The 20344-nt window shown below is 39.9% G+C and overlaps 1 protein-coding gene across 1 annotated transcript in view; it reads right to left on the bottom strand.

Moving 5' to 3' along the window:
* Positions 1-19090, bottom strand: part of LOC140997695 (sodium- and chloride-dependent GABA transporter 2-like) — a 20897-nt gene extending 1807 nt beyond the window's left edge. The window contains exons 1-14 of the mRNA XM_073467676.1: positions 18916-19090; positions 10814-10948; positions 10578-10718; positions 10184-10271; positions 7783-7915; positions 5374-5508; positions 5186-5289; positions 4108-4232; positions 3694-3806; positions 3461-3598; positions 3153-3255; positions 543-643; positions 286-456; positions 65-154 (exon numbers count right to left, since the gene is read on the bottom strand). Coding sequence (XP_073323777.1) covers positions 65-154; positions 286-456; positions 543-643; positions 3153-3255; positions 3461-3598; positions 3694-3806; positions 4108-4232; positions 5186-5289; positions 5374-5508; positions 7783-7915; positions 10184-10271; positions 10578-10718; positions 10814-10948; positions 18916-19090 — 1752 coding nt within the window. The remainder of the gene's footprint in view (positions 1-64; positions 155-285; positions 457-542; positions 644-3152; positions 3256-3460; positions 3599-3693; positions 3807-4107; positions 4233-5185; positions 5290-5373; positions 5509-7782; positions 7916-10183; positions 10272-10577; positions 10719-10813; positions 10949-18915) is intronic.
* Between the last annotated feature and the right edge of the window lie 1254 nt (positions 19091-20344).

Below are 20344 nucleotides of genomic sequence, written 5' to 3'. Positions count from 1 at the left end.
CTAAATCCTACACACCTGATCTTCAAAGGATTTCATTAGCCTACATATTGCCATTTTTTCCTACATCAGAGACACGCAGTGGGACACAGATGTTTGCCATTTCCTTTGCCATCACTGGAAGGTCATCAGCAGGTCGGGAGCTTGACTTGACACGCTAGGGAAACGTATCGATATTGTCACAGAATATTACCTCCAAAAGAACAGTATGCACAGGTAGCAAAAACTAGTTTATAGCTCCTTAAAACTGCAAAATAACAAGGTCAATCAATAACAACCACAACTGACCTGCCAGAAAGTCCCTTTTTCTTTGGCCAGTTTGTAGACCACGGTCACTGGAATCAACATAAGAGATGACATGGCCAGAAACCAGCCGATCCAGTACGCCCACCAAGGATACACGTAGGAGTTGTTGAATCTCAGGGGCGAGTGTCTCAGGATCAAAAACACAAGTGTGCCCTTCAAAGGGGAACAATTTACACATATATAAACACTGTGGGGTTCAAAAGGTAAGGTTATTTCTATAAACATAATCAAACACTTACACTGCAAATAAGAGGAGTGCTATACATCCAGCAGTACTTAATCAGTGATAGAGGTTTGTACCCAATCATGTCCGCAATGTTGTCACTGAAACGTTCAGCACCTGGGACAGAGACAAACAACATACACAACTTTTTGGCAATGATCATTCAAATGTGGTTATCAAACACTTCTGACACAGATATGTTAACAGAGGTAGGATATTTTACAGTTTAACAATAAACTTTATTGTCTAAGGTGACATCAGTGCACTGAAACAGTAAATTTACTGGGAATTCAATAATTATAACTATTACCAAGCATCTATTTCTGCATTATTGTATCTAGAAAAATTAGTTTTCATATCGCCACTGCAAACCGTCCCAGTGCCTGCTGGAGGTCACGGACTGAAGAAGCCAGCAGAGCCACATCATCTGCAAAAAGTTGAGACTCAATTCTAAGGTTCCCAATCCAGACACTCTCATCTTCAGGGCAGTGCATTGAGATCCTGCCCATAAATATCACAAACAGGATCAGAGACAAGGGACACCGCTGGCAGAGTCCAACACCAGGGCTTAATTTGTGCAGGATCCTGCCGGAACAGGATCCGGGACCTTCCAGATTGGGACCAACATCTATTTGATAGGATCCAGCACCTCCTTTGTCACTATCAAATACATTTTGTGTAATATTTAATGTTATCTATCCTGTCCTTCTATTTCCCACTGAAATTTCCAAAAATAGCTTGTTTTCAGACTTTCAGAAGCATAATGAATTTCGTGCACTAAATGCAAGTTAAGTTGGCGTGTGATTTATGCTTTTTAGCAAATATTTTGGCATATGATCACTGTAAACCCCACAAGTAGGAGGGTGTTTGTGCTGTGAAATTATGAGATTAGTATGGTTAATTTAAGATGTGTGTGCGTAGGTGCGAGGTGCGACGCTGTCCATATTACTGAAATGGATCGGAGGCAATCGATCAGATGGACAGACAAACAGAACGTGTCACTAAGTTTGGTTTGTTAGCTCATTGCTTTCTGTAGTTGTTCGTAGCTCTTCTGCCCTAATAGGGGAGACGAGTCGACAGGGAGGTGAAGGGACTGTCAGTTCCCCTCCAAAGTACTCCCCGGGGTACACGGTCATTGGCCTTCTCCAAGTCCACAAAACACATGAAGACTGACCATGACACCCCTAGCAAGCCTGTAAGGGTCAAAAGCTGGTCCAAGACCAGGACGAAATCTGCATTGTTCCTCTTGAATCCGAGGTTCAACAATCTGTCTGAGCCTCCTTTCCAGCACCCTGGATTAAACTTTCCCAGGGAGGCTGAGCGGTGTGATACCCCATTAACTGGAGCACACCCTCTGGTATCCCTTTTTAAAAAATGGGAACCACCACTCCAGCCTGCCTCTCCAGAGGTACTGTCCTAGACCTCCATGCAACACTGACAAGGCATGTTATCCTACACACGTGTTATCCAAGACAGCCCAACAATTTTCAGAGCCTTCTGCATCTCTGGGCAAATCTCAGCCACCCCTGACGCTTTGCAGCAGGGGAGCTTCTTGACTACCTCAGTGACCTCTGCCAGGGATACGGACGTGTATTCCCTCGGGTTTCATTGGCCACACTGGATGTGTGAGCAGCACATGTGTGTAGTGTAGTAAAGATCAGGAATTCCTCAAAGTGCTCCTTCCACCGCCTGATGGTATCCCCAGTCTGGGTCAGCAGGTCTCCTCCCCAACTGAACCAGCCTGGGCTAAGCCGAGCTTTCCCTTTCTGAGATGCCGAATGGTTTGCCACAACTTCCTTGAGGCCGACCAGAAGTCCTTCTCCATAGCCTCCCCAAACTCCTCCAACATCCAAGCGTTTGCTTCAGCAACCATCAAAGCTGCAGCCCTTCTGACCTCCCGGTACCTGTCTTCTGCTTCAGGAGACCCCTGGGCCAACCTAACCTGAAAGATCTCTTTCTTCAGTTTGGTGACCTCTCTCACCACTGTTGTCCACCAACAGGGTCTTAGGATGCCACCATGACAGGCACCAATGACCTTCTGACCTCTCTTCACCCAGGTGTCCAAGATATACAACCGCAGGTTTGATGATATGACCACAAAGTTGATCATCTACCTTTCGCCTAAGGTGGCATGGTACCAAGTACACTTATGAACCACCTAATGCACGAACTTGGTATTCGTTATGGGCAATCCATGACTAGCACAGAAGTCCAATAACAAAGCGCCACTCAGGTTCAGATCAGGCAGGCCGTTCCTCCCAACCACCCCCCTCTAGGTTTCCCCATCATTGCCCAGGTGAGCATTGAAGTCCCTCAGAAGAACTATAGAGTCTCCAGATGAAACCCCTTCCACGACGCCACCCAAAGACTGCAAGAAGGCTGTGTAATCTGAACTACCGTTCTGCGTGTAAGCACAAACAACAACCAGAGCCTTCACCTCAGCGACTTGTAGTTGCATAGCGGCGACCCCTTTGTTCCTCGTGGAGAACTCCAACACCACGGTGCTCAGCCGGGGGCTTGAGAGTTTATTTTATCACATACAATCATATAATGTACAATGTAGCGTAACCTGGTTCTATTTGGTCTTGGTTATATGTATCTTAACTGTATCTTAACTGTATCTTACCATAAATCCATCCAATAATCACAGACTGGAAAATTGCCATCAGAAGAAGAGTGGGACCACTGCATACATAGTGATCAAAGATCTGCAGGATGTAGGCGCCAGCCTAATATGAAGACAGACAATAAATTTGACTGGATATCAAATAATTTTGTGATAGGTAAACAGCTCCCATTGATGTTTTCCTTTAATACCATCAGGCAAAATGGAAAAAAGTGGTGTAAAAGGGTGTTAATTGATCAGACTGCAAATATCTCTCACACAATGAGATGCTTACATGGCTACCAAGGAATACACTTATTTCAGTTTACCTCTGTCACCAATAATAGGCCAAACACATAGCAAATAGCACAGATCAGTAGCAGAAAAAACTCTCTGCGATATCCTTTTCGGATCTGGGAAGGGTAGATATCCGTTAGAGAGGTCATGATGCTTTCAAGCCCGGCAAACTAAAGAGTGACAGAAAGACAAGTTAGTTCTGGGACAACAAAAGGAGAAACATTGCCGGAAATGTTTGGGAAACTTAAGTAAGGTTGCAGCTGACCTGACCGTCTACTCCTAACAAAATGATCATGAGGAAGAAGCACATGGACCAGACCTGAGGCCAAGGTAGAAGGGTCACAGCTTGTGGGTAGACGATGAACACAAGCCCAGGGCCTGCAGAGTGAAACCAACAGTAAATAATTCAAGAATCTTCTGTGTCTGCACGAAGCTGATATTTTATCTATTGTGCCTGCTCCTTACTTGAGGATTTTAGTCAGAATAATCAAAACAGATAAAACTGAAAATTTCTTCCTATTTCAAAATTAAAATATTTCCAAACAATGAGAACAATTGGTTGTTTACATTTTTTCATTTTCATGGAATGGCAGTACTGGGAAAAATGTTTAAAAGAGCTTCACATAAACTGACAGTTTGAAGGTTTTTGAATCAGCACTGAGTAGATTTATATTCATACCTGACTCAGCAACTGAGTGAATGTCAACACCCTGTTTTTGTGACATGTAGCCCAACACTGAGAAAATGGCAAAGCCAGATATAAAGCTGGTCCCGCTGTTCAACAAGCAAAGATAGAAGGAGTCTCTGCAAATAAGAAACAAACCACTGTGTCATTATTCTCTTCCTGTAAAACAGGACAGCTAAACTTGCTGCATTACAGTAAATTAATATATAGAACATGCTTACAGGCAAAGAGATATATATACACATCGACTCCACATTGACTGCTTCGGCTCATTGCTGCGATAAATCAACGTCACCCCCTTTTTTGACAGGGCAACATTGGCCTGGAAACAAAAACCTTTCTCAGCAGATTTTAAGGAGTGGTATTAGTTTTCAAGAGTTTATTATGTTGCTCTGGAGAGAGTAACTCCCTTTTGATGTAGACTTTAGGCTTTTTCACTTTGCAGACCTTTAGGAATTGTTAAATCCCACATTTGTTTGTGAATTTGGCTTATTTTCCTTGGTTAATACTTTATATTATCTATCTATCTATATTATTTATATACCTATCTTATCTACATAACATAATTTAATATGCATTAACATGACACTGGATTATTGTCCACCACATTAAGTAATTCAGTTCGGGTAAGCCTCTTGAGAACCTTGCAGTGACCAAACTATCGAGATTCTTAATAACTAGTGTCTTTTTTTTAACTAGTAGATTATAGACCTTTGAAAATAAAAATAAGTAATTGAAATTGGTTGAGAAAAGTAAATGTTATGGTGCTTTTTATCCAGAGAAACAGCAGCTCCCCTGTTTACTTCTATTTGTTGACAGGCCAGTCCTGCCTGGTCCAATATGGTGGCGACATTGACGTACAATCCAGTAGGCAATGAGGCATCTATGTTTTTATATCTATGGTTACAGGTGTCCTGAAATGTAAACCACTACAATAAAATAACTTATGGTCAAATGGCTGATGGATGCAAATATAAAAGCACTTTATATGGTGTTTTTTGTTGCAGACAAAACCATTTGGCATAATGCAACTGCAGCAACTTTATTCTCAGTCATATTATAAAGTACTCACTTGTAACAGTTGTTGTTGTACTTGTTGTAGCTCCCAAGTGTGGTCAGGCATCCCAAACATATGGCATACGAATAAAATATTTGGGTTCCAGCATCCATCCAAACCTGCAAGCAAGTAAAAAATTATAAAACCTCAAGACGCTTCGATAGAATAATTCAATGCAAATGAGAACATACGCTGAATGATACCTGTGGGTCAGCGAGCCGTGCAGGATTCGGGTACAGGTAGTACTTGATACCGTGCAAGGCTCCGGGAAGTGTCATTCCTCTGATGAACAGCACAATCAACATGACGAACGGGAATGTGGCTGTGATGTAGGTAGCCTACATTTAAACAGAAAATGATTTTGTTATAACCATAATCCTGAGAAAAATTGATACCAAGAACAGTATGTTTTAAAAGAGAGAGAATGACCAAAAATAGATGTAAATTTAAAAATAATAACATGGTAATGTGACATAAGGAAACAACAGCATGAGAGACACAAAAACAGCAGAGACAACAAAAGAATAAAGCGAGTTCAATGTTTGTTCAGGATCAGATGCACAGACTCCCAGCTCAGAGCCTGGGTAAGCAGGACATCAGAGGGCAATATTAAATGGGCTATTACACACGACGATTGATCAGCTACTGAAAAGATGATGGAGTGAAAATCTGGAGGGACATTCGGCCACATTTTAAGGTAGAACAAACTATTTGATAACCCATTCGCTCATTTTTACAACTTCCTAGCTAACATTACAGTTTGATAACATCCAGTGTGTTTCACTTCCAGGCTTAAATAAATGTGTCCAAGATGTGCGTTGATATTTTAGAATTAATTTTTATACTTTTATATTGTATTGTGGAACACTATTAAACGGTAACGGTAGCTAGGAAGTAGTTAAATTCTACCAACAATGTTGCTAGTACATTTTCTACTTTTCTTTTACCAACTTGAATTTTCCACACATATAAAAAAATAAAATAGGGTTAGGGGTTAGACTTATCCTGGGAAATGTAAACCCGATTGACTTCATGCTTGTTATAGAGAATTAAGTTGAACCCTATCAAGTGAATGCAGGACTTCAAGGCACATGGGGGTGTGGGAAACCAATAAAGTGTTACACAAAAGCTTTTCAACTTGTGTAATTTGAGGCACTGAAGGGAAAACTACAGCAGTAGGGAGTGAATCCAGTTTGGTAACTATGTGGCACAGCCAAGATCTGTTTCAAACACCTCTCTCACAGATTGCCAGTCAGCGTTTCCAGTTTCCACTTTCTTACATCACAGGCAAAAAAATGTAAGACAGACTTGTCCATCCTCTGACTACATTGTCAAATTACTGCGTTGGCTTGTAGCCACTTTTCACACCGGGATGAAAGAGATCCTTTATTAATACTGTCTTTTAATGCTTTGGGCTAAACCAAGAGTGGCAGGAGAGAGTTGATCATATGCAGCAGAAGGTATTATTAATCTTAGATCTTAATGTACTCCATATCATATAAAGGGATGAATTTATTTCTGTTGTAAATTTTTTGTATCAGTCTATTTTAAAGCACTTCATGTACTTGATTACTGCTGCAGACCTGTATTGAACTGGAGCAACATTTGCAGACCAGTTTCCTCTGGCACAGAAGTTTCTTGATTTAATTTAAAAATACTGTTAGATACTGTTAGAGATTCCCTAACACCTTTCATACTGGTCAAAATCCCACTAACACCTACTAACATCTGGCTTTTTTGTGCAATGTGAATGTGTACAATCAGGATTTATTCCCAATCAATTAACCCAGCAGTAATCACGGGTATTTATTGCCTCCGCTCTGGCTCGGGCGCGATGCTATGACGTGTGTGGAAGTTAAGGCCATTGGCTTGTTAATATCTTTCCATCCATACCTGTCAAGCAGCACTTGAACATTATTCAGTTGCGATGAGTTTGAGAGAGAGACTTAAGTTAAAGATATAAAAAAAGTCACTAGTGGCTTCCGTGTGGTCTGACCCTAGTCAGCTGCCTGATCAGCACAGGGTAAGTGCAACTCTCAACAGAGATCAGAAAGATGCGAGCTCACATAACAAGTGTATGCCTGCTTCTTTTGGGTCTAATTATTTTTTATAGCACATCTCTGTCATGCTGACAATGTGCAGGAGATTTCTGACTAGCCAGATTGTGAAACAGCTTCAGACTCCTCCCCTGCTACTTTAGTGTCATGCTCATAGTGATGAATGTGTTCACTTAAAAAAAAAGCCACTATTTATGAAAAAAGGCCAGAGAAGAAGTTCATGCAGTATCATGCCTGTCATAGTTTCACAGTAAGCAAATTAATGTATTGGATGTTATCTTAGAAGGTAATGTAACATTCTAACAGATATTATTGTTGAAGTAGACATTTTGGCTAATAAAACACCCACACCCATCTCTGAACTCGGCCTTCATTTTACATCAAAATGAATGTGGGCAAGGGGCGTGAAGTGTGACGGAGCTACCCCTTGATATTAGCTCCTTTGCTGGAATGTCGATCTTCGAATTCTGCCCTCATTTTGAGCTGGTGCTGTTGCAGCTGGTTAATATGAGTGAGGAAAATCACATTCCCAAGGATTTGTCATTTCAATCTTACCTTTCCGGTCGATCTCACTCCCTTCCAGACACAGAAGTAGCAGATGACCCAGGCCAGAAGAAGGCACAAGGAAAGGTCCCACTGTATGTTTCCAATGGCCTCTATGCCGTCGGATATCCTTAGCACCCGTCGTCTGTAAACACCAAGGTATTGTCAGGAAATACGTCATAGCATCTCAATAAATCTCATATTAGAGTAGTACCTACAAAAAGTAAAAAAACTGCAAGACGTATGTCAACACAAGGACCTTTTACTCTAGGTGTATGTCCAAAATGTAAACACTTTAATGATCAATTTGGTCGATTCAAAACATTACAATAAGCTAAGGATATTATGCCTACCTCAGCAGCTTAATTATGTCTCATTCACCCTCCCTAAATATATTTAGACTTTTTTCATATATTTTGAAAATCTGAGGTGTAACCTTTGATGTTGACTTCATTACAGTTAGATGTTGAGATAAACCGGCATTAAAAAAACCACAGTCCTGGCACTGCACATTTAAATGGAATGCAGTTTTTATAAATGCTTGAATGAACAATCAAAGGCCCTTCACACACCTTCAGTACACAGGTGTCTTCAATTATTCTGGTTGATTAGACACCTTGACAAGATGAACTTAGGGAGGGCTACAGTGTGACCAGTACCGCCTTACAAAAAATATCAGAGTGATGGATATGTCAATCAAACACAGTCTGTACATGTCCATGCAGTTCTGACATTAGGTCTAATCAGGCAGACTAAATGAAAACAGGTGTGTTACAACAACAAATCCCACGTTTACAATTTATAACATTCGCATCTTTGACAACTCATGTTGTTGATGGCCCAAACCCTCATCCAATGTACTGCTAATCCTAAACCTCTCATAAAAACTATATCCATATTCATGTCCCCTCTAAATATTTTGTTACATAAGGGGCTCAGTCTATGGGTGTACTTAAAGCAGCAGAGACGCTACTGAATGATCAAAGAAATATTGCAGGAATATTATATGAATACTACAGGTGACTTCACTTAGCTTCTTGACACTTTGAACCCGAACTTGAGTGATACTACTCTATAGAGTATAGAGGGGACAAAATAGCATAGAATTTAGTTATCATAATATATAGTTTAGAGAGTATTATAGATCTAAGATGAAACTGACAGAAGAGCAGGACAGTGAGAAAAAGGTCCAATTAAAAAATCTGTCTGCGACTTTAGCACCATGATGACCATGAGTAAGATGAAGGATAAATGAGTCAGACAGACAATAATAACATATTCAAATAAATGCCCCCTCTGCTCCTGCACTCTCTCTGCTACAAGGGGATGGAAAGATGGCAGGTTTAGAAGGGGGGTTTTTGCCAACAAGGGGGGTGGCATCCCCCCTCAAATCCCCTATTGTTTTGGGGGGTTAAAAATACTGTTCATTTACCATAGACTGTAGCATTATATACAATAATATTGTTAAAACATGTCTTCATACAATTGCATAACAATAAGCACCAAGTCAAATGTATTGAAACTTTTTGGAGAGAATAGTAATTATGACTTGGATGTTGACATGAATTGCATTTACAAATTAGACAAGATACAGCTCTGATGAATCCAACCTGGTACTTAACAATGTGGAAGTGCCTGCAAGCCAAAAAAATATGGATACCTCACAATCAACTCTGTGACCGTCTTAATGATGTGAATGCTCGGAAGTCGTTGATATAAGAATCCTATCCTATTTTATCTGTTCTCTGTCCTATTTCTACCATCCATCCCATATGACATGAACGGGACATCAGCATTGGACTATCCCTGAAAAAACAAACAGACCTGAAAATCGGAGGCATTAATAAAATGCAGCTAATCAAAACAGTGTGCTTTTAGGTTGAAGGGATTGCTTTACTTGTGATTTCCTGCCTTAGTGACCTCCATTACTCAACAGATCTAATGATTACAACTGTAATGTGTTTTAGGTTATTCTGACTGAGTAGATCTCGACTGTGGTTCACATTATGTAAAGTGTTATGACACCAATTGCGTAAGGGTTTATGACTTTATTATGAAACTGGTAACATGAAGATGTCCTGCCCTAACACATACTGTACACGTAATTATTTATTTCATAACCGAATTGGCATAACCAAATTATTTGGTTATGCCAATTCGTACACACCCAACCAATGCCAGACAACACTTTTCTGTATGAGTATGAACAGGCGTGTGATTTATTTATTTATTTATTTTAACTTAAGTGCTGTATCATAGGCAACTGGACTAACTGGATTGGAGGTTCAAACTAACTGGAGGGGAGCTGCAGGCTTTTAAACTCTGTGTGGGAGTGTCCTCACAGACTCGTTAAGGACACGTGTGAGCTCTGAGTTTCAGAGTCTATTAAATACAGTTTTGGGTAAAAACTTACTGCCAAAACTCCATTACAGACGATGACGAATTCACAGGAAAGGTCCAGTTAGCAGTGATGTTATAGTTGTTCAATACCACGCAAGAATCTGGAATATAACAAAGTATTGTTAAATACAGTTAAAACTGAATTGTATGCTTGATCAAATCAGTACTTCATGATAAATAAATCATTGTAATGTGATACAGTAACCAGTTAGGTAAATTCCAATAACCAGACACCATACTAAATTATAAATACAATGAAATAATGCTTCTTTTAGTGTATTTTTTTTGTAAAATTAACTTGTGCAAATGCTTTAATGGATACTTTGGACTTATACAATAACAGTTTGTGGTGCATCTGTGGAAGAGAGATAATAGCTACAATACTTGAGGAAAACTACTTAATTCACCTGTATTCCATGTGTTATTACAGGTTGCCCATGGCAGCTGACCAGAGAAGGAAGAGAAAAAGTAGAGGAAAGCCCAGGCCAAAATCACAATGTAGCTGATATTTCCATAGAAAATGATCATTTGGCTGGCGTATCCTATGCCTGAAAAGAAGAAAAAGAAAGAAAAGTTTACAATTTAACTGCAGCACTGTCTCCTTCTTAACTTTGCTCAGTACATCCTAGAAGGTTAACCTCACCTTCGAACAAGGGGCAGACCTTCCTCCAGCACATGATTCCTCCCTGACTGGTGTACTGGCCCAGTGCTATCTCCAGTACGAACAGAGGAATGCCACAGGTCACAAGGAACAGGATGTAAGGAATGAAGAATGCACCTGCAAGTATGAATAAGGCATTATAAACACACAGCACACATAGAAAGAGTACCATGATCAGAATAATGTTTCTGATTTCTGTTTCTCTTGGATATTTGACTTAAATATGTAATGGAAGAGGCATATTTTACAGTTTAACAATAAGCTTTATTGTCCATAAGGACATCACTGCACTGAAACAGTAAACTTTTCCTGGGAATTTAACAATTACTCATTACCCTAAGCATCCTTTTCTGTAGTTTTCATATCGGCAAATATCGAACAACATATGTGCTGAAACCTATATATTTGTGAAAGGCCATAATCAATTGATAATGTCTGTCGAACTCTAGTTCTATAGAAGTTCTGTAGAAGCCAAGCATTGCCATGCTTGCAAATTTCTTCTTGTTTTTTCTCGAGATTGAGAGATAATCAACCTGTTATCAAGAGAATTGGTTGTTTCCTCCTGTTATATTGTTTATCAGAGATCTGGATTGCCATGGCATGCAAAATGGCACCTTGACAACTGTAGGGACTGATTTATGCTGAAAATGTCAGATCAAGGAGTACCGGTTATTGATCAACACATCAGCAGTTAACTTATCATCAGTATCATAACTTACAACATAAATAAATAAATCTTTCAACTCTTCAGCATGTGAGTGTGTGTGATCCATTTTTATTTGAGTAGGCTGCATGACATCCTCCCAAATTAGCTGTGCCATGAGTTTGTTAATAAAGGTCTGGGGTCAGCGTCAAACCCGATGGCCTTAATGATGTCTTTAACATTATGCTTTATTTAAACAACTGCTGGCTGAAGCAAAGATAAATTATCTTGTTATCTTAAGATACCAAGATGAATTGATCTGTTATCACAAGAAAACTGTCACGGTGTGTTCCGTGTCAGCCTGGTTTGTGTTTGTTTTTGTTTCTGTTTCCTGTTGTTTTTCCCTACCTGTTTCCCCCCTCCTTTCCCTCACCTACTCCTTCCCAGTGTGTGTGCTTGTGGGCGTGGTTTGCTGCTGCAGCAGAGAGATGCACTTGAGCTTCATCAAACTCATCAACAGCCATAACCCTGGTCTCCACTTCACTTCGGTGCCAGATTGTTCCATCTCTACTGGTGTCTCTCCAGCGTTCTGTCCTTGTGACTTATCTTGTGTTTTTTGATCTCTCATGTTTGTGATCTCCAGTGTGCTTTTTGGATGTCTTTGTTTGACACTGTTTGTGCTTGCCTCGTGTGCAGATTTCTCCGGCATTTCTCTGCTCAGCCTTCAGCTCTATTGTCCTCTCCAACTCACCTGTGCTGCCTGCTCAACACTGTAACCCAGTGGACCGCTCAAACCTCTGCAACTCGTCTCCCCCTGCTCATCTGCCTACCCTCATCTTCATCATTCCTCTTTAATGTTAAAATAAACCTTTTTACTTTGCACAAATCCTTGTCTCTCCACTTTTGGTACCAAAACCTAAAACAAGCTTCAATATTTTGAGATAATGAAATAATTAACTTGTGATCCAGAGATAATGGCATTAAAAGAAAAATTGCAAGAACGGCAGTCCGTACACATTTGTACCTCCAACTCAAATGGGAATAGCTGCACATTTCCTTATACGAGCCACGAAGAAGGAGAATTGTACAGTGATGGAGAGGTTTAAAAATGACATGGTAGTGCTGCTTCACACAGCCTTGTTGTTGCTATTTAGACGAGATAAAAGCAGCACGAGTATAAAAGGTTGTTGATAATGTAATTTAAAAAAAGATTTCCAAAATGTCTTTGAAGCAAACCTTAGATTGAAGGTGATGAATGAAAAAAATATATTTGATATTACAAAGCTACAAATGATGTACAGTATGCGTAAGACCACACATACACTGTACTATGTATTGCGAAAGGAATCAGATTTGTAAAGATGCATTTTCCTGATGTGAATTGTAAACCTGTGTGGACTGTCATTGACTTGCGTGCCTGGATCTAAGCCATACAGATGTAGATAGCCTGTTGATATGTAAAATTTGGGCGAACTTTTGTCTAAAATTGCTAACAAAGTTATAAAAGTACAATTCATTGATGAGCAAGGTTTGTGGCATTAAAGTGCGGATTTAAACCTGAGTGGAGAACTTGACACTTTATCAAGAAATTCAGTGCTAACAATAGTTGTATTTTATCTTTCATTGGTTTTGATTACAAATAGTTTGAAGCCTATTTTTGTGTCAACTATCTATCTGGGAGTGAAACAATGAGTGGGAGTCAGAATCTAAGTACTTCAGTGTCTAAAGAAAGCCTTTCAACACGTTGTAGCTGGCTTTGAAAGCATTTTGTTGGCGCTAACATTAGCGTCCATTGCTAGTTGCAGGCGTTGCTAACTAGTTAGTTAGCTCGTAAGTTGTAGGCTGTTGTTGCCTGTTGTTGGTCTCTTTGAGATTTAGTAGGCTGTTCGGTGGGAATAATTTCCTTAGTTATAAGTTAATTTCTTTACCTTCTCATGTTTGTAGGAAGTTGCTCTCCTTCATGTTGTCAATCTCCATCAGCCACGAGCATCCAGACAGGTATGTGTGGTTAGAAACAGCTAAAGTTAGCTTAGCTTCTCAGATGACATTGCAACGGTTAACCATATAAACTCTATCCAGTTGTCTTGGTATTTTTTTTATGAAGGCCATTATGCTTATTTCTCACTGTGTGCAAATTCTGTATTATGACATTAATCAGTTAAACAGTTTTTTTTAAATAATCTCCATATAAGTTGACCCAGTGACTTGCTAAATCAATACCAAAAATCATTAGTACAACAGACAAAGAAATGAGACGCACCTCTTTTTAATGCCAGTATGTCCAAACTATCAGTTTTCTTCAAATCTGCAATTCTTGATGAGGGACAAGGAGTACATATGCTGCTTTTCTGAAGTGTGTCAAACTACTATGTAGACATATTAAAATGTTTGTGGAGGTGATCTCATATCAAAATGGACAAATGCCAATACTCAGGATGTATCCAGAAGTGGCAAAAGTACACACATTCTTTACTCAAGTAGAAGTACAGATACTTGTGTATAAAAAGACTCTGGTAAAAACAGAGGTACTGATTCAACTTCTTCACTCAAGTAAAAGTAATAGGCTCTGAAATGTACTTAAAGTATAAAAGTAAAATTATCCCTCTGAAGGAAATTTCTACCAGCCATTTCCGTGCAACCCTAACTGAACCTTAATATAATTCAAAGACTATTAAACTTAAAGATAGAGTCAGTAGGATTTCTCCAAGCTGTTTGTATATGCATTAAAACTAAGTTTTAAGCAGTAGTAAGTACAGATATTTGTGTTAAAATGTAGAGAGTAAAAGTAAAATGTTTTAGCCTCACTAGATGTCAGGAAACAACTTTATAACCAGCGCAATTACGTGCTGTATCGATAAACATATGATGCCTATAAGCACGGTTGAAAAATCAGCTCTACACAGAGTGTAGGGTAAAGGTGGAGGAGCAGCTCAGAGATGTCCCCGCTGATATGTGGTCTAGTCCCACGTCCGAACCACATCAGGTCTTACAGAAAAGGAGGCATTAAAGCTGAACTGAACAACTACCTGCAAGCTCAAGAATGTGCAATATTCAAAGAATACAGCAGCATAATCATCCTCAATTTTACCTTTTTATTTTATTTTCTTTAATCCATGTTCAGCTCAGTATACTACCTCTAAAATGTTTGAGACGCGTTTGAAACAAGCAATTTGTTGTACATATTCATCATTTTATTTATTCAGTGTTTAACATAAAGCCATTTGGTTGGTTGGTTCTGTTGAATGTTTGTCACCTGTTCATTCTGACAATAAATAATTGTATTTTATAAATCATAATTAACCTTCTGGTTTGTTTTGGGTTCTGTCTTAAGGAAAATACTCTTAAAACTGTCAGTTCAACATTATTATTGTTAAAAATACTGTATATCGCGATAATTATCGACATCGATCAATATAAAAAAACATATCGTGATAATAGTTTTGGCCATATCACCCAGCCCTACGCACAGCTGATGTACTGCAAAACTTTCAGGTGCTGTCCAGCTCAGGCCAAGTGGGACAGCCTCCTCCACGGGGTAACAGGAGAGAAAGTAAGAATGAAGAGCATCAAAGAGCATGCAGCCACGACTGTGCACAAATTGGCTGAAGATGCCCTACAAGCAAGAGCTCACCCAGAAAGAGCAGCATTAGTACCAACTTGAATGGATGTGGCAATAAGAGAAACGATGGTGAAACTCACAAAGCCTACTTCATTACTAGAGAAGAGGCCATTTTCGCAAAGTTCCCAAAGCTGGGATGCCATGACCAGGCAAGCCACATGTTCATCACAGCCATCGGATCAGGCTTCATTGAGGAGCATCAGGAGAAGTTGCAATCAGTCAGGTTTTTCGCTATCATAATCTCCCCAGATCCTTCAGATTCCTTCATACTGCACCTACCTCCAGAATGTCCAAGGAGTGAAGCAGCTCTTTCAGATTGTTGCTCTGGACCATGCAAACGCCCCGGAGGACCAGAAAAACATCTGGTCAGCTTTGCACATGATGCATGTGGTGTAAACAATGGAGTGACTGCTGGACTCCAGCATGTGTGCCTGTCACTTGTACCAATCTGGTGTGTGGCTTATGTGTGAAACAAGTTCCTAAGCTGCAAGACATCAAGCAAACACTATGTGCCACTCACAAGCATTACACCTGCTCTGCAAAGACTGCTCTTGCTTGGGGAGATCAACAAGATGATGGAGATCCATGGTGCAGCCAAGCAACACTGAAGCTACTTGCTGGCACTACACATCACACACAATGGAGGCCTTGTTGAGGAACCACAAGCCCACCTTGGTACACTTTGAGGGTGATGCCAGTCAGATCCTAATGACAAGGAAGCAAGTGCAGCCATGAAGGAGAAGTCAAAAGCTTGTGCAGCTGTCCTTGAGGCAGTACAGCGTACTGCTATTCATCAGCCTCATGCTGAATGTCTTGCAAGAACTGAAGCACCTCAGCCTCCTGTTCCAGCAAGAACCTTTCAGACCAAGAAAAAGGTTTGAGTTCAGGCCATGCCGTGTTTTAATTGTAATTGTCTAATTCTGCATTGTTTTGCATTGCATTGTTCATATTTGCCTGTTTAGGCACAATGGCCGCAGTTTTATAATGGCCTCCGCTGTCACAGGAAGAGGTCTGGCAATGTGATGATGGGTCCCAGAGGATGGTTTTCGAAATGGCTGAGGTCAAGACTGAGGTCGTTTTGGACCGTGTGGCTGCATGTCCTTTTTTTGAAGTTCATCTGAGTGCTGTTGGATATCCTCCTTGAGGTTAGTAATATCTCTCTTTGCTGGTGGGCAGTCCTTGCAGTGCATGATAATACTAAACCAGTTTAATATTACAAAAACTCAAGGGAGGCTTTTCTAGCGTGGAGTTAAGCCGTTAGCTCCGTATTACCTATATCAACTCCGTACTGTATCCCAAGTATTCAAACTGACCTCCTTCGGTCGTGGAGGCTGTCTTTTGTCCCGGTTCAGAGGTGTTCACTCTCACGTCAGGCTGCCAAATCCAGTTGGCTGGGCCCCATCACATATGGTGACTCACCCAGAGATCCGTCTAGACACACTCAAGGCTCCACGGCTAACTGAGCCATGAGCTAATTAGCAAACGGTAGCTAGCTAAAACCAAGGATGGCTATCAAAGAGCAGCAGTTGTCTACTATTCTGGTGATAAACTGCCCCCTATATTTTTAGTGTTACCTTCTAACTCTGGCCATATTCTACAAATCACCCCTTTAAACAAGAACAGAGCAGTGCTTCTGATTGAGCCAAACTACTAAAACTGAGTAGAACAAGACAGACCGGAGACTCAGCAGCAACAGCAGTGATGTAACCATAACAACTCTTGAACTTAAGTAAGTGGGAGGAGGCACGATGCCAAGTTCTATAAGCTATGAGCTTTTTAAAGGTCAGACCTTAAATTTAGGGATCAACTTGAATGAAAAGAAAGTGTTCAATTCAGCATAGGAGACATATAGGACATAGGCACTAAGGACAGAATTTTAAGTTGGATGAATTGAGGATTACTTTGGGAAAATCGTAATTCTGACAGAAAAACTGGGAAGGTGTAATGCCACTATTACATTTAAATTCAAAATGTAACTTATTAGCAGGGTCTTCTCAGTAAAACACGTTTCTTGGCCTATCCTACTCATAGACTTGTCTCAAATAGCCTCATCTGACATAAAATAAAATTTTTAGAAATAGCTCAGATATAGAGTATACGATGTTTTATACACTGCACAAGTAATAGAAACACTATTGAAATCACAATGGTGGTCAAGTGCAGTATTCAAATCTCATGACCAAGCTGCAATTTTTTGGTTAAGGTAAAATGTGTCTCAACATACCACTATAAATTTGTTGTGCATTGTGGTGCTGAGCAGATGCCTATAAATCATATTCTCCAGATTTAAGAAAAAAGAGAAACCTCATGTTTGGACCAGACCACAGCAAAAACCACGTCATCATAATTTTGATATGTCTCTCAGTGAAAATCGCAATCAGTCCCAATCGCAATATCTGCCAAAATAAGCGCAATATGACTTTTTTGCATATCGTTCATCCCTAATGTTTTACTACTGTTTTGTCTTCCTTAGATAAAGAAATGGCCTGTTAATGGTTGAGCACGCCTTGACTTTTATACTGTATGCTATTTACCTTAAAACAAACTTAATGTTCTTTTATCAAATGATTGAATATAACTAATCAAGAAGGTTTTTGTCAAGTTTAGTGTAAATAATATCACCAAATTATGCTTTATGTGTATGGGTTTAAAATGCTCATTTCAGCATCCTAGGGATCTAGCGAAGAATGTGACTGTGCTCTTTGCACAAACAATATTTTCATAGCCTGTCAAATCCTTAAGCATCAGATGTGAGGTAGAGGGAGACACAGAGTGAATGTTTTAGAGTAGTTAGCCCTCTATATTCAGTTTCAGTTTTTAATAGCATCATGTCGCATAGTATAATACAACACTATTCTTTTTTTTGGCAACTGAGTCGGTTCACAAATAAAATGCTGCAGGTATTTCAGGCTTTACCAGTGTAGTGTAGTGTAGTGTTTTTTTTTGTTTGTTTTTTGAGCCGGTCAGGCTGTGTGCGCATGTTAGTGCATGTGAGCCCCCTCCTCGTTAGGGCCTTCATGTGGGTTTCTAAGGCTAGGTGAGCCCAGGTGTGAATGGTTGTTAAGCTGTCTGGGGAGAGAACTCAGTACAGCATTGTAGGTGGATGATGGTGGAAGTAATGTCTTAGGCCACCTCCTCTGGTCAAAGACAGTCGTTCCAGTTTGACATAGATGGATCCCTTCACTCCTCTTTCAAGGAATCCATATCAAACTGGAACGACCGTTTTTGACCACACAAATACGTTGTGCTGGTTAAAGTGAGAGGACACTGCATCACCTTCACCAAACCTGGGTAGGCCCTTGGAAGTAAATAAAACCTGTAGGGATCTAGCAAAGAATGTGACTGTGCTCTTTCCACAAACAATATTTTCATAGCCAGGAGACACAGAGTTAATGTTTTAGAGTAGTTAGCCCTCTATATTCAGTTTCAGTTTTTAATAGCATCATGTCGCATAGTATAATACAACACTATTCTTTTTTTTGGCAACTGAGTCGGTTCACAAATAAAATGCTGTGGGTATTTCAGGCTTTACCAGTGTAGTTTTCCTCAATAGACTGTGGATTGTGTTTTCTAGTTCACAGCAACAGTTTCACAATGCAACCCTTAAAAGAGTAAAACACATTTTAAAAATCTAATAATTGTGGCTTGGTGAATAATAAAACAATAATCTAACATTTTTTCTCCTGTTTGACAACAATGAAACAGTTTAAAAAGTAGTAAAAAAAAAAAAGTTAAAACCTTTGCATCTGACACTGCACTTTTATTAAGTGAAGGCTGGGGTAGAAATACAAAACTGAGACGATAATGAATAGAAATACTCACCACCACCATTCTTGTAGCACAGATATGGAAATCTCCACACATTTCCTAGTCCAATAATAGCACCAGCCACAGACAGAATGAACTCCTTTTTGCTCCCCCACTTGCCACGCTCCTCCACTGTTTGTGAAGTAGTCTTTGGGGGAAGATGACACAGCCTGCACAGAGAGTCTGCCATATCGCTGAGGGAGAAAGTGTCTAATGGGAAGACTGGCATAGTTTCCCTGAGTATCTGAATGTAATGTCTAGGGACTGCCTGATGCAGTTTTGTAAGAGGTTGCCTAATTGTCATACTTCAAGGTACTTCAGCCACAAGGGGGACCTCTTGATGTGCACCAAAAAGTAGTTTGCAAGCATGAACATGTCAAACAGAAGAATGATGGATTTTGCGTGACTAACGTCTTTTTGGACATGGTATTAAAGGCTTTGAAAGTGGGCCTCTCTGGCTCACATAGGGTACAAATGAATGACAGCTATTAGGCATATTGCTCTGAGGTAAAAATTCATTTGACAGGGAAGCATATTTAATTTCCCACGGTATTTGGCAAAACATGTTAATGGTCCTCGTGTTTGGGTCAAAACTCTAACTCTAACACTAACCACAACCCAAGGAATATATGCCTCTAGGAACATAGGAAAGCCTAATTTTTAACACAGTCAAGAATACAAATGATTTAAAAAAAAAAAACATACTATAAATATACATATTTATGTATATTTTTTTTTCACATTTCACCAATCCTGGCTTCCTTACACTGGCTTCCCATTCCCTGATATCCTTGGATGCATTGTTTCTTGTCATCCCAAGTTCCAGGTTAATACACAAAGGTGACCTTTGCAGTCAAGGCTCCTCGACTAAGGAATGACATGCCTGAGGAAATCAGGGCTACTGTCCTTTAAATCACGATTAAAATACTGTTGTGTCATTTTTGTTTTATTACTTTTTTGTTTGTTTTTCTGTCTTACAATGTGAACCTTTCAGGAATTCGTCAGCTCTACAGTAATTAGAGTTGGACATGTGATGGAGTAACAGGTTTAAAATATACTGTGTACAGCCATGAAAAATTGCTTTTTTTCAGATACACATATGATTTATTTGGGAACTAATCTTCTATATTTATGTCTTCATGTACCTTGCCTCTCTGTCCATCTCCAGGTCCAACTTGCCTAAGTGAACTTGCTCATATTAGTTCTTTATCTCATGCATTTGCCCTCATGCAAAAGCCCTGTTTAGCGTGTTCATGTTTTCTGCTCCTAGAGGATTATTTCTGTGCAGCTCATTATTGTAAGGCCACAGCAGGGGGCTCTCCTTTTTTTGGTCCTTCCTTTGAGTGCAGAGTGACACTTCAAGCTCACTATAGCTCGCTGGTTGCTAATGTGGGCTTTTCAGCTTTCACACAAGAGCATGTGCTCTTTCCAGCCAAATCACTGA

This window comes from Pagrus major, chromosome 6, assembly GCF_040436345.1.
Source record: "Pagrus major chromosome 6, Pma_NU_1.0".
Lineage (NCBI taxonomy): Eukaryota > Metazoa > Chordata > Actinopteri > Spariformes > Sparidae > Pagrus > Pagrus major.
Note: the sequence above shows the minus strand (reverse complement) of the source record. Positions and strands in the feature narration are given on the sequence as shown.